The 14,385-nt window shown below is 52.7% G+C and overlaps 1 protein-coding gene across 4 annotated transcripts; it reads left to right on the forward strand.

Moving 5' to 3' along the window:
• The first annotated feature begins 652 nt into the window (after positions 1–652).
• Positions 653–13,913, forward strand: Gmip (GEM interacting protein). 4 transcript variants are annotated; one of them, XM_021638151.2, is made up of 21 exons: positions 653–810; positions 1,668–1,752; positions 2,517–2,604; positions 2,693–2,750; positions 3,035–3,160; positions 3,245–3,309; positions 3,393–3,500; positions 5,012–5,092; positions 5,165–5,335; positions 5,424–5,561; positions 5,834–6,030; positions 6,868–6,971; positions 7,043–7,132; positions 7,686–7,763; positions 7,842–7,996; positions 8,417–8,605; positions 8,696–8,833; positions 8,928–9,124; positions 9,393–9,780; positions 12,515–12,590; positions 12,683–13,913. In XM_021638151.2, exons 1-21 carry the CDS (start codon positions 792–794, stop codon positions 13,060–13,062), a joined length of 2,931 nt encoding a protein of 976 aa, XP_021493826.1. In that variant the 5' UTR covers positions 653–791; the 3' UTR covers positions 13,063–13,913. The 4 variants fall into 4 exon arrangements, with proteins under 4 accessions (XP_021493826.1, XP_021493825.1, XP_060237885.1 ...); XM_021638150.2 differs by having other exon boundaries at positions 689–810; positions 1,234–1,752; XM_060381902.1 differs by lacking the exon at positions 653–810 and having other exon boundaries at positions 817–1,752.
• The last annotated feature ends 472 nt before the right edge of the window (positions 13,914–14,385 follow it).

Consider the following 14,385-nt stretch of genomic DNA (forward strand, 5'->3'; position numbering starts at 1 on the left):
AGAATACTGTCCTTGCAGACACAGGTCTCACTCCGGTTCTAGCCACTGTCTCGTACCACAGATTAGGCTGCCAGCAGCCGGGGCCCTCAACCCAGCCCTGGATAGTCTCCAGGCTCTCAGAGGAAGATACCTGCAGGTGTGGGACTCCTGAGCCTGGGATGGAGCTTGGAGGTCCCAGTACAAGGTGTTCGTGCCTGCCAAAAAGTGCTGACTGCACTGAACGGAACCACCTCCAAAGCCTGACCCAACCAGACAGTGGCACACACTCAGCAGGCAGAGGCAGGGGCAATCTCTTAAGTTTGAGGCTAACCTGGACACACACCGAATTCAGGCCAGTCAGGCCAAATAGCCATTTGTCTCCAAAATAAAAAAAAAGGAACCTGACCCAGCTTTGAAAGCTGCAGGGGGCTGGGGACTTCGGGTTCCCTGCAGTCTTGATGACATCAGTTCTTCACTTGGGGCGCCCCGGATCTAAGTGTCTGAACTAATTCAGTGTAGTCTCTGGGTGAGGAGGCCAGCAACTCTAGAAGAGAGTGCTAACGCGCTCAGAAGTTTGAAGAAGGGACCGCTGACCTGCTGAGGCTCAGCTCTGCAGTGGGGACTGAGCGCCGAAAGCTAGTCAGAAGTGCGATGGTAACTTCCGGGAGGGGCGTGGCCGTCTCGAGGGCGGGGCGATACCACTGGGCCCGCAGAGGCAGGAAATCGGGGCTGGTCCCGGGCGGCGGTCAGCCCTGTCCCATCTCAGCTCCACCGCGCCTTCCCTACTCCACCCCCTGCCTCCGGGCCTCGCCATGGACGCAGCTGAGACAGGTAGGGGCGTGGGGACCGGGGTGGGGGACCCTCCCACGACCACTTCTCAGCGCCTAAATCAGGGAGCCCAACTTGACTTGACAGCGGGAAAGGAGTACTGGCAAGGGGAGGAATGTGGGGAGCCCCAGCACCCTGGCTAACTCCGAAGCGCACAGGACGCACGGCGCCGGCCCCTGACCCAGGGACTGCCCTGCAGAGCCTGCACCCCGGATGCCTGGGGGAAGGGGCCCAGGAAGGGGAAGTGGCCGCTTCTGCTTCTGATTGTGTAGGATGGATGGGGGCGGGGTGTCACGGCCAGGGTCCCTGCAGGGAGCCCTGGGGGACATGGGTCCAGGGGCGGCAAAATTGAGACTACGTCTGGGTTACGTTTCCGGCTGTCTTTGTGTGTCGAGTGTCATTCGGTGCTGTCCCTCGTGGTTCCAGCCGTACTGGAGTGTGTTTATGCCGCGGGCTAAGCGCCTGTGCGTCCCACGTGCAGTTCCATCTGTCTGGCTCGGGGTCCATGTGGCTCCATTGTCAAGCCAGCCCGCTACTCCGCGTTCGTGTGGCAGCTGCATCTGTGTTTCTCCTTTGCTCATGAGTCCGCGCCTGTGAGGGTGTCTCTGCGACTGTGAGTAACCGCTTCTCTGATTTTGCCTGGGTCCGTCTGTTCGCTCTAAAAAGACCCCACCGAAGCTCGCAGTGCCATCCCACACTAGCCATGGACTCACACAGGTCTCTGAATCTCTGTTTCTGACTCTCTCTCTCTTTTCCACCTCTGTTTTCGAGCTGGTTGAGGTGTATGGATTGCTTTGCCACCACCGTGGGTGGAGGGAGGCAGTGGTTGGCTCATGTTTTCTTATACTTCCCTTCCCCAGAGTTAACCCCAGCTCCCGAGGGCAGAAAGAGGTACAGTGACATCTTCCAGAGCCTGGACAACCTCGAGATATCATTGGGGAACGTGTGAGTCCGAGCCTGTGTCACCATCTGGCTGAGCTCCCTAACTATCTATGTATCACACTGCCCCACATCGGGACACCCTGACTTTCGACCTCCTGAGCCTCCCAAACACCTGTGCCCTCTGGTATTTTAGATGGCACGGGTGTTTTGGGTGTATCTCAAAAGTGGTCCTGACACACACACAACCTCATGATCCCTTAAAATGGTTGAAATAACTATAATCCCACTCTGTGAACCCCTAAATTACCTAGGGCTCTTCCAACCCTTTCTCAAGTCTTGTTTTTAGAAAACCCTCTCAGCTGGGAATGGGCATATAGCTGAGTTGTTAGCAGGTGCATAGCATTCACAAGGCCCAGCATTTAATCCTGCCTGTACCACAGAAGGGCAAGGGTGGTGGTGGATGGAGTTCGCTTGATAGAATGCTTGTCTGGTATACACAAAGCCCTGGATTCCATCCAGAGCACTGCACAAACCAAGCAGGGTGGTGGTGCATGACTGTAATTCCAGCACTTGGGAAGTAGAGGCCAACACAGTGAGTTGAAGGCCTGCCCTGCCAGGGTACAAGAGTTCTGCCTCGAAATAAACAACCCACAGCCTCACCGGGTTCCCTTAAATCCTCAGATCAAACCTAGAATCACGGATAACTTCAAAGACTACATCTCTTCCTTCTCGCCCAACTGTCCTAGCAGCCCCAGGACTCTTCCCCTACAAAGGACAGTCTAGGTAGAAATGGCTTCCTAACACCATTATCCTCCCCCGACCCCCAGGACTTTCGACCACCTGGCTGGAGACCTTGTACTCAGAGAGGACCTGGAGCCTGACAAGGCTGCCACAGCCACAGTGGTGACAGAGGAGGTAAGGGACAGGATCAGGGTGCTCAGTGAGGCAAGCACGCTTGCTTTTTGCTTGCTCCTGAATGCTGTCTCTCGTCCTTTTACCCCAGAGCAATGAAGCTAGTTGTTGGAGTGATCCCTCCCCAGAGGGTCCTGTACCCCTCACAGGTAGGAGAGGACTTCAGGCAAGGGTGGAGGAGTAGAGGAGGATATTTCTTCACTATTCTGTGCCAGATATAGGGGCTGGAACAACCTCACAGTAAATCCATGCCCCTGTCCTAAAGGATTCCCCAGTCTGCATAGAGAATATGTAAATTTTGATGCTGGCATCCGTCCCAAAAGGGGCTTTAGGGAGCCATGAGGTGTGGGATGGAAGCCATGGATCTGGTCACCGGGTTCAGAGAAGGGTTCCATGAGGGGCCAGGGCTCAGGGAGTTCCCTATTTGTTCCAGAGGAAGAACTAGACCTGCGACTCATTCGGACCAAGGGTGGTGTGGATGCTGCCCTAGAGTATGCCAAGGCATGGGGCCGCTATGCCAAGGAGCTGTTGGCTTGGACAGACAAGAGAGCCAACTATGGTGAGGCTTCTTTCTGCCCAGCCCCTGATGGCAAGCAGGACCCACACCCCAGCTGCCTACAGACCTCTGTCTCTCCTCCCGTAGAACTTGAGTTTGCTAAGAATATCATGAAGATCGCTGAGGCTGGCAAGGTGTCCATCCTCCAGCAGGTACCAACCCTGCCCCAAAGCCCATCCCCCCTGCCCCCCCATCCCTGTCCATTTAGACCCTGAAGCAGCCCTGCCCTCCACAGAGCCAAATGCCACTCCAGTACATCTACACCTTGTTTCTGGAACATGACCTCAGCTTGGGAGCCCTGGCCATGGAAACGGTGGCCCGGCAGAAGAGAGACTACTACCAGGTGGGTGCCCCTCCCCCGCCACAAGAGGAAGCTCCATGCCATCCCATTCAGGAGGAAGGAGAGGCTCAGAGATGCTCTTGTCCAGTATTCCTACACTGAGATTCCAACCTGGCTTTCTGTGAGACTGCAACATGCACACACGCATGCATGCATGCTCACGCACACACAGGAGCACACGTGTTCACATACACACACACACACACACAAACTGGTGCTTTCATTTGAGAGGGTACTAGGGAAGGTATTTCATTTGTGGGAGTATTAGGGAAGTCTCTGACAGCAGGACTGCATCCCCAGCCCCAAATCTTAAGATTCTTCATCTTAGAAATACAGTTTCATGGGTCATAGTGGTACATGCCTTTAATCCTAACACTTGAGAGGCAGAGGTAGGTGGATCTCTGAGTTCAAGGCCAGCCTGATCTACAGAGTGAGTTCCAGGACAGCCTGAGCTAGACCCTGTCTTAAACGATCAAACAAAAGGAACACTGATTTCAAGCCTGGCATGATGGTATACACCTTTAATTCCAACACTGGGGAGGCTGAGGCAGGCAACAATCTCTGAAGTGGGGATCAGCCAAGGCCCTTAGCTACACAAGCCTGAGGACCTGAGTTCAATCCCTGAAACACACATAAAGGTAGAAGGAGAGATCCAACTTTATAATGTCCTCTGACTTCCACACACATGGCATGGCATGTGTGACTGCACACACACATCATACACACAATAATAATAATAATAATAATAATAATAATAATAATAATAATAAATAAATAAGTAGGTTTTAAAAAAAGAAGGGCTAGAGAGAAAGCACAATAGTAGAATACTTACCTACCATGTGCAAGGGTTCAAATCCCCAGTCGCAAAAAATGAAAAGAACACATGGAGTCGGCTCAACAGGTGAAGGCGCTTGCCACCAAGCCTGGTGGCCTGAGTTTGATTCCCTGGGGCCTCTGTGGAGAAAGGAGAGGCCTGAATCCCTGGCCTCCACAAACATGCCCTGGCATGAGTGTATTCCCCACACAAACACAAAATAAATTTTAAAAAAATTAAAAAGAGGGCCTCAGTGCTTGAGAGTACATACGGCTCTTGCAGAGGACTTGGGTTTGGCTCTTAGCACCCATGACTGGCGGTTCACAACCACCTGGAAATCTGATGCCTCTGTGCACATGCTCGAACACATACACACAACTTAAAATAGCAAAAACTAAATTTAAGACATTAATATAACAAAAAGGGTTGTCAGGACGGCATTTCTCAGGAGTAAAACTAGGATGTCTGCATCCCTGAAGATAAGATGGGTGGCCATACAACTTTCTGCGTATGGGCCTAGGGTAGAGCAGGCCTGGTTGGAAAAAAAAAAAAAAAGACTGGATTCAGAAAAGTGTTCAGGTCTGGGGTATGGGAGGTGGTATCTAGGGGCAGGGCCCATACAAGGGGCTGGGGCATGAACCGGAACAGATGGGAGGGGCTGAAGCTTCTTTTCCCGTTTATCCCGTCCTCCCCTCTGCAGCCTCTGGTGGCCAAAAGGATGGAAATTGAGAAGTGGAGGAAGGAGTTCAAGGAGCAGTGGCTGAGGGAGCAGAAGCGCATGGTAAGGCCGGGCACAGGTGGAAGGATGGAGGCCTCCGCAAGCAAGGGCTCACGATCCTCTTATTGCCCCAAGAACGAGGCGGTGCAGGCGCTGCGGCGCTCCCAGCTCCAGTACATTCAACGCAGAGAGGACCTGTGGGCACGCTCCCAGGGGTCCCCTGAGGACCCTCCTCCCCAGGCGTCTCCCGGATCCAGCAAGCAGCAGGAGCGTAGGCGGCGCTCCCGAGAGGAGGCGCAGGCCAAGGTGGAGACCCAGTACCAAGATTTCCTAACGTCTGGCCACTCCCCTCTCCCCAGCTTCTCTTCAGTCCTCCCTGCCTTGGTTTCCCCAGGCACGAGAGGCAGAGGCTCTGTATCAGGCTTGCGTCCGGGAGGCCAACGCGCGCCAGCAGGATCTGGAGACCACCAAGCGGCGCATAGTGTCGCATGTACGCAAGCTGGTGTTGCAAGGAGACGAAGTGCTTAGGCGGGTAAGACCTGCCCCAACCCCATGGTCACTCTTGGGCACCAGTGAATACTTCTTTCTCTACCCCTAAGCCATCCTGGGGCCCCAGCACGACCGTCTTTACTGCAGGTCGGATACCTTGAAGAACCCACACACACACACACACACCAGCCCCCTAGCCTCCTAGTGACAGGCCCCGCCCTCAAACTCTGGCCTTGCCTATTGATAAGGGTTAGGCTCCTCTCCTGGGAATCTAGGTCCAAGCCTCTTATATTATGCACATCTCCACCTTTACAGGTGACCCTGGGACTGTTTGAATTGCGAGGTGCGCAGGCTGAGCGAGGACCTCGTGCCTTCTCTGCCCTGGCTGAGTGCTGTGCGCCCTTTGAACCTGGTCAGCGCTACCAGGAGTTCGTGCGGGGGCTGCAGCCCGGGGCCCCACCACCACCATCTCCTGCCTTCTGCTTCCAGGAGGTCACGCCTGTGGTGCACAGGTGAGAGGCCTAGGGCTGGGCTTGGAGTAAGCCTAGAAGCTCCATGCCAGGTTTTAGCATATGTATACACTATAGTTTGATTATGTTTACCTCTGTTACCCTGTCTTGTCACCCTCCTAGCCCAGCTGAGTGCATTACTCTCACCTAGTCGCCATGTACTTTAATGTTTTAGAGATTTTTATTTGTTGTTTTTTTTTTGTTTTCAAGACAGGGTTTCTCTGTGTAGCCCTGACTGTCCTGGAATTCGCTTTGTTGATCAGATCATAGAGCTCTGCCTGCCTCTGCCACTTGAGTGCTGGGATTAAAGGCTTGCCCCACAACTGCCTGACTCTCTAGGTAACCCTGGCTGTCCTGGAACTCGCTTAGTGCCTTTTTATTTAAATAATTTTTATTTATGTGTATGTGTGTATGCCAGCTGTGTGCAGGTGCCCTCAGAGACCTCAGAAGAGGGCATTGGATCCTGTGGAGCTGGAGGCAGTTGTGAGCCTCCAGTGTGGGTGCTGGGAACTGATCGTGGACCCTGGAAGAGCAGCCAAGCACTCAATAAGCACTGAGCCACCTCTCTAGCCCCTCATGTGCCTGCTTGCTTGCTTGCTTGCCTGCCTGCTTGATTGTTTTTAAATGACTCAATGGCTTTCACTTAGGGTTGCTTACAGGATCTTCAGGGACTTTTGATGAGTTATCCCAGCCTTAGGATGGTGGGGCTAGGACACTTAAAGGACTGAGATGGTCCTGGACAGCAGAGTGCACAAACCTAGATCCTTGGAGCTGAGACCCAGACTCCATGCCTGCTTGCCAGTTTCCTGGGACCATGTCACCAAACCTCTCTTCTTGCAGTTCCCCTCAGGACACAAAAAAGTTTTCAGGGCCCTTACCTCCAAAGCTGGAGGAGGGTTCCTCTGAGCCTGGCCCTTGGGAGGATGCCAGCTTAGGCAGCCAGGGTAAGTTCATCGAGGCCTAGTGGGTAGAGGGCCTGGGTGTGGACTAGCCTGATTGACATGTCCTCATCTAGGGATTCCAGGCCCCACTCCAGGCAGTGATGTGGACAGTGTAGGCGGTGGCAGTGAGTCCCGCTCCTTGGATTCTCCTACTTCCAGCCCAGGTGAGGGTAGAACCTGACCATTCTCCACCTCCTTACACACCTGTGCCCTTCTACCCCCCGCCATTTCTCCTCCAGACCCTAGCCAAGCGTTGACCTTTCATCTCCAACCTACCTCTTGGCCTCTGATCTACCCCACAACTCTGTTCCTCAAATGCTGACCCACTCACTGTCTTGGTGGGAGCTTCCTCTAAACCATCAGACAAAGGCCTGGGCCGTTCTTGAACTCTTTTCTTTTTTTTTTAAAGATTTTATTTATTATGTCTACAGTGGTCTGCCTGCATGTACAACTACACAAGATCTCATTACAGATGGGTGCTGGGAATTGAACTCAGGACCTCTGGAAGAACAGCCAGTGCTCTTAACCTCTAAGCCATCTCCCTAGTCTTCCCCCCCACCCCCACCCCCACCCCCATTCTTTAACTCTTAACCTCTGGTCTCTGATGCTTTTTTCCAAGCATATCTTGAAAGTTCTGTAAACTAAATCTGTTTCCTTAGACCTAGCCTGTCTCATGACCACCATAATAACCCTACCTCTGTGCCCCTCTGCCCCCAGGCACTGCCACTCGGCGGCTTGTGAAGGCGCCATCTACAGGCACAGAGTCCTCCGATGACTTTGAGGAGCGAGACCCTGGTAAGGCTGCTCATAAGAGGCAGGTGGGCTTGCAGGGACGAGAGGGCGGCCCTGACAGCCTGACCTTTCTCCTTGCAGAGCTGGGGGATGGGATGGAGAACGGAGTAGGCAGCCCCTTCAGGAAGTGGACACTGTCCACAGCCGCTCAGACCCACCGGCTACGGCGGCTGCGAGGCCCAGCCAAGTGCAGAGAATGTGAAACCTTCATGGTCAGCGGGATGGAGTGTGAAGAGGTGTGGCCTAGACTGGAGACCTAATGACTTCTGCTGACTTTCACCAAACACCCTGACCTGAGATCCCTAAAGCCTTTTTTGCTCTAGGACCTACCTTCGTCTGATGACCTCACTCTCAGTCTCAATGTTTATCTATTTGTGCCTGTGTGGCAGGGTACATGAGAGTTATGGTGTGTATGTGTTAGAGGATAGTTTAAAAAGAGTCATTTCTCTCTTTCCTTTGTGTGAGTCCTGGGAATCAAACTCAGGTTGTCGGGCTTGGTGACAAGTCCCTTTACCTGCTGCACCATCTCACTGGTCAGGTCGAAGGATCTCTGAAGCATCTTCCTTGGCTTTCATGATGACCTCCTCGCCCCTCTTGACCTCCTGATAACCTTCTTGTCCCCAGTTGACCTCCTAACCGTGTGACCCTTCCCCCAGTGCTTTTTGACCTGCCACAAGCGCTGCCTGGAGACCCTCCTCATCCTCTGTGGACACCGGCGGCTTCCAGCTCGGATGCCTCTCTTTGGGGTTGACTTCCTACAACTCCCCAGAGATTTTCCTGAGGAGGTGCCCTTTGTGATTACCAGATGCACAGCTGAGATAGAGCACCGCGCCCTGGGCCTGCAGGTAGGCGGCATCCTCATTATTGACAGTCCCCACAGGTGGCCTGTTCCCACTGGTGGCCAGATCACAAGCCAGATGTCCCTCATACCACAGGGTATCTACCGGGTCAGCGGGTCTCGGGTGCGCGTGGAGCGGCTGTGCCAGGCCTTTGAGAACGGCCGAGCGCTGGTGGAGCTGTCAGGAAACTCTCCTCATGATATCACCAGTGTCCTCAAGCGATTCCTTCAGGAGGTAGGTGGCTCGGGCATGCGGCGGTGATGGGCAGGAGCATGAGGCCTCTGGCTGAGGACCTTCAGCATCCCACCTGCCCTCCTGTCCCCACCAGCTCACTGATCCCGTGGTCCCCTTCCACTTCTACGACGCCTTCATCTCTCTGGCAAAGACCCTGCATGCAGCCCCTGGGGACGACCCTGGGCCCCCCAGCCCCAGCCCTGAGACTATCCGCTCGCTGAAGACCCTCTTGGTGCAGCTGCCTGACTCTAACTACAGCACCCTGCGGCACCTGGTGGCCCATCTGTTCAGGTGTGCATGGGTCCCTAAGCTTTGAATTATGGCCCTCCTTCCCTGGACATGGAACTGCTTACCTCTGTGGCACACATTAACCTCTGACCTGTCATATATCTTCTGAGCTCTGAACCCTAGATACCTAAACCTAACCCAACACTGTCCATGTGACTAGCTGGTCTCAGTGACCAGAGCTGACTTTGCTGTGGCCTGGCCAAGTCACTGGGCTAGTCTCCAGGTCCTACCCTGAGCTCCACTGATATCTCCAATTCCACACTATCCTCAGGGTAGCCACTCGGTTTGAAGAAAACAAGATGTCTGCCAACAATTTGGGAATCGTATTTGGGCCTACGCTGCTGCGGCCACCAGATGGACCCAGGGCCACCGGTGCCAGCCCTGTGGCCTGTCTGCTGGACTCCGGTCACCAGGCTCACCTTGTGGAGTTCCTCATTGTGCACTATGAGCAGATCTTCGGGATGGATGAGCTCCCGCTGGCCTCTGAGCCCCTGACCCAAGACCCTGGCCTGGCTCCTTCACTCCTTGAATCCACTCCCCAGCACCCGGCCCCACTTCTTGCCCAAGACACACGGTCTCTGACCAGAGCCTCAGACTCTAGCCCAGACCCCAAACACCACAGTGCCCTGGAGAAGCGTCCCGAGGGCACACCTCCTGAGGTAGGAGCCTGCTTGTCCCGCGGATGTGTTTAATTCTCCTTTTATACAGCTGGATATCGAAACCAGCGCCTGGTGTGCAGTAGGTGTGTGCCCACCTCTAAGCCACACTCTCGGTTCTCTTTATTTTTGTTCCTTTTGCAATTTATAGAGTATGGAGGCCAACACATGTCAAGGTATGAGTAGGCCAGACCTTCATACCTGTCCTTTCACCATTTAGGTCCTCGGGATAAATGCAGGTCCTTGTACTTGGTGGCAAGCACCTGTAGCCACTGAGCCATCTCCCCAGGCCGAATTTCTTTTATTACGTTTTATTTATTGTGGAGGACACAACTTGTGAGAGTACTTTTCTTTCTGCCATGTAGGTTCTAGGAATCAAACCTAAATTGCCAGGATTGGCGGCAGATACCTTTATCTACTCAACCTTTCCATTCTGTAGCAGTGTCTCCTTAAATTGCCAGTTTGGCCTTGAACTCACGGTGTAATAAGCAAGGGAGACCTGCCTCGACCTCCTAAGTAGCTGTGATAACACACTTGCCTCTTTTTTTTTTTAACGTGCACTTTTGTTTTTCTCTGCAGATATGTCTGTAAGGGTGTCAGATTCTCTGGAACTGAAGTTACCGTTTTTTGAGCTGCCATGTGGGTGCTGGGGATTGAGGAGGGTCCTCTAGGAGAGCAGCCAGTGCTCTTAACCTCTGAGCCATCTCTCCAGCCTCGGCATACTTGCCTTTTTATTGCTTTTGAGATAGGGTCTTTCTCTTTGGTCTTTCTGTCTTAATGGTGTGTGGGAGTGTGTGGGGGTGTTTAAGATTTTATTTATTATATTTATATCGGTGCTGTCTGCATTACACCAGCATGCCAGAAGAGGGCATTAGAGGGTACAGATGGTTGTGAGCCACCATGTGGTTGCTGGGAATTAAACTCAGGACCTCTGAAAGCATAGACAGTGCTCATAATGGCTGAACCATCTCTCCAGCTCCTGCCTTAGTGCTTGAGTGCCAGAATTGTAGTTGTGTGGCACCTTCTTTTTCTTTCCGGGCACCTTCTTTTTCCTTTAAAATCTGTTAGGTCCCAGGCATGGTAGTGTACACCTTTAATCCCAGCCAGATGGATCTCTGGGAGTTCAAAGCCAGCTTGGTCTGCAGAGTGAGTTCCAGAAGTTCCAGGGCTACACAGAGAAACCCTGTTTCAAAAAAAATAAAAAAAGAAAGAAAGAAAGAAAGAAAGAAAGAAAGAAAGAAAGAAAGAAAGAAAAGAAAGAAAGAAAGAAAGAAAGAAAGAAAGAAAGAAAGAAAGAAAGATTGATGTACTTAGTGTGTGTGGAAGCGTGTGTGCCATGACGTGTGTGGTGCCCAGGGCCGATTTTCAGAATCCACCCTCTCTTTCTGTTCTTGCTCTGCCAGGCTTCATGCTCCAGTCTAGCTGACCTCGGAGGCTTCTGGTAATTCTCCAGGTGCTTCCCATCTTAGCTGTTCCATAAGACTTGCCCATGTTATATTTCCTGCTAGCGACGCCGCCAGGCCTGACCGTGGCACCCCTTCCTCCATCCTCTCTTCTTGTGTAGTGCCTAACTTTATGTTATATTTGGTCTTTTTCCTCTGTAGAAGAGCTGGTATTATGGATGCTTATCTTCCCCCTTCTCCACCCCGAATCCTGCTTTTTTTTTTTTTTTTTTTTTACTTATTCATTGATTTAGTGGAAGGGGCACACAGGCAGAGGTGTGAGGTCAGGAGATAACTGGCAGTGCCCTGTCAGTTCTCTCCTTCTACCATGTAGGGTCTGGAGATCAGATTGTCTAGTTTGGTGGCAATTAACTTTACACACTGAGCCATTTCGACAGGCCCTCCTTTTAAAATGTCTTCCACTCCTTCTGGCTTGACTTGTCCTGGCTATAGTGGACAAACATGGTTAGGAGAATAAATAGCTGGGCCAGCCCTGTTTGTCTAGCACTGTCAGCACCCATTTTCAGAAGTACCAAGCACCAGGCCCTTCAGGTACATCAGTGAGCTAGAGAGATATTCAAAGACCCCCTTCTCTTGGTGTCTGAATCCAAGAGAAAAAAGACCAGAAATAAACATGGAGTTGGTCACAGGCAACATCACATGATCCTGTAAAGCAAAGAGGATGGAGTAAGGGGTGTCCACGGAGAGGCCTGGAGGAGTCTGTAGCAGGAAATATGGGCAAATCTTATGGAACAAGTGGATCCAGCCAAGGTTGACATGATATGGGGGTGAAATGAGGTGTGGGTAAATCTAGGAAAGGGTGTGCTGGGCAGCAGGAGCAGGCAGTGCGAAGGCGGTGGGAGCTGGGTGCAGTCCTGTGTTGTAACGAGTGGATAAGAGAAGCAGGGAGAAGCAAGAGCCAGCCTGCAAATGAATCTCAGTGGCAAAGTGCTTGTCTAACATGTATGAGTTTGGGGTTTGGTTCTCAGTCCAGAAAAGAAGGTATGGCTCTGCCAGCTGCTGAGAGCAGAGTGAGTGACAGACGAGCACTGGCTGCATACTGTGACAGAATCACTCACTGAACTTGAAGCATGTGACAGGACTGGCAACGAGCTCTCAGGACCATCCCACAATATCCAAGTTACAAGCACTCCCAAGCCATGCTTGGCTTTTTACAAGGATGCTAGAAATTCAAACTTGGGTCCTTATGCTTGCACAGCAAATCCTTTTTACCCATGTGAACCACACCCACAGATCCCAAAACAGGGAGTCCCATTCTCAGTTTCTTCCTTCAGACTGCAACTCTGCAGATGGACCAAAGGGAAGAGGAGGAGAAGGAGGAGGAGGAGGAGGACGTCAGGGATGGGGAAGGTGAGTATCCTGGGTAGCTCGCACTTCACTCCAGGGTTGCTTGGTTGACACTTACCCCCGGGAGTACATCCAAAGCACTCCTCACTCTGCAGGGCCCAGCTGCAACCCTGAGGACTTACTCCTGGGACCACAATCCCGGGGCCACTTCAGCCGCCAGCCGGTGAAGTATTCCTGGGGAGGTGTACGGCCAGTCACACATCAACTGTCCAGCCTGGCTCTGGTGGCTTCCAGGCTGTGTGAGGAGACTCCTATCACTGTCTCGGCAGTGCACTATGGCAGTCTGAGGGGGCGAGGCACGGGCCCTGCTGCCACTCCCCCTGAAGGCAGCGCCATGCGACGGAACCCTCTGCCTAAGCACTTTGAGATCACCCAGGAGACAGCCCGGCTACTCTCCAAGCTGGACAGTGAGGCTGTGTCCAGGGCTACCTGTTGCACTGACCCAGAGCCTGAGGAATCTGAGGAGCATCTCTGACTACCTGAGGGACCCAGAACTGAGTCGAAGGCCCTATGTATCTCCCTACCTGCCCCCACCTGGTGACCAAACTAATCCAGTGGGGCATGGGGAGAGATGGGGTTATCAGTGAGCTCACGGAAGGAAGACTGAGCAGCCTGTGGAAGTTCTAAGACTCTTGAAGTGTGCCAACATCTCCCTGCCAGGGAGGTATAAAACAGCAAGGTGGCACAGGTGCTGGCGACTCAGGGTGACACTCAACAGGGTGACACTCAACGGTCAGTACAGGCTGGAAGATCCTCGGGTAGACCCCGGTCTCTGCCTTCTGAGACAGTATCTGACTTCTATCACAGTTGGATTCCTGGCCCTGCTGCCACTTACCTGGGGGCTGATTCCAGGAGAATAGGTCCGTGCAATCAGCCTCATCACCTTCTTTGCTTACTTATTTTCTTTATTTGTTGTTTGTTTTGAGACAAGCTTTCATTATGTAGCTCTGGCTGGTCTGGAGCTCCTTTTGCAAACCAGGCTGGCCTAGAACTTTCAGAAATCCTCTGCTCCCAAGTACTGGCCAAGTCTCAGTTCTTACAACCTCTCAATGAAACCATATTCTGCAGCCGGTGGGATGGCTGAGCACAATCTCCCAGACCGGTGTGGTGGAAGGAGAGAACCCAGTCCTGAAAATTGTCTGAAAATTTAATTAATTGTTAACTTAAAAAATCAGACTCGTGGTGACATGCCTTTAATCCCAGGCAGAGGCAGGCGCATCCCTGAGTTCAAGGCCAGCCTGGTCTACAGAGTGAGTTCCAGGACAGCCAGGAGAAAAACCCTGTGTCAAAAAACCTAAAATAAAATAAATCCAGTATGTTCTTGCACATCTGTCTTTGCCAGGGAAGGCTGACAAAGAAGAAAATCACCAGTAAGAGCAACATTCTTTACCCCTTTATTACTGAATCAAAGCTTCTGAAATCACCCTCAAAACCCACAGGCAATTAGCGCAGGGCCTGGAGCCCAAGATGAGTCAGTCAGGCCCTGCCAGAGTTCTGTGTCCCTGATCCGCTTCTACACAATCAAATAAAACTTGGTGCAGATAATCGGACAATAGGGCTGTGTGCTGCAGACCGAGGAAGGTCAGGGGAGGAGGCGCAGGCCAGAGCCAGCGGCAGGCTGGGGAGTAACCAGAGGAAGCCAGGGTGTTGTACAGGGTCTGGGGCACAAGCCGCTGGCCGGGCAGCAGCGGGGCGGGGGTCCTGCCATGGAGATTGACCACTGCTGAGCGAGGCGGGGTTTGCAGCTCGATACAGGATTGGACAGGAACTGGGGCAGGGGGCGCCCCAGAAGCCACCG

The sequence above is a fragment of the Meriones unguiculatus genome, chromosome 4 (genome assembly GCF_030254825.1).
Source record: "Meriones unguiculatus strain TT.TT164.6M chromosome 4, Bangor_MerUng_6.1, whole genome shotgun sequence".
Lineage (NCBI taxonomy): Eukaryota > Metazoa > Chordata > Mammalia > Rodentia > Muridae > Meriones > Meriones unguiculatus.

What these genes read in the sequence shown, in the direction of transcription:
- Gmip (XM_021638150.2), top strand. Translation starts at nt 1,592, where the DNA reads ATGGATTGCTTTGCCACCACCGTGGGTGGAGGGAGGCAGTGGTTGGCT. An exon ending in TTCTCCTACTTCCAGCCCAG is followed by an intron (nt 7,133 to 7,685) that starts GTGAGGGTAGAA and finishes CTCTGCCCCCAG; the next exon opens with GCACTGCCACTCGGCGGCTT. An exon ending in CTGGTGGCCCATCTGTTCAG is followed by an intron (nt 9,125 to 9,392) that starts GTGTGCATGGGT and finishes CACTATCCTCAG; the next exon opens with GGTAGCCACTCGGTTTGAAG.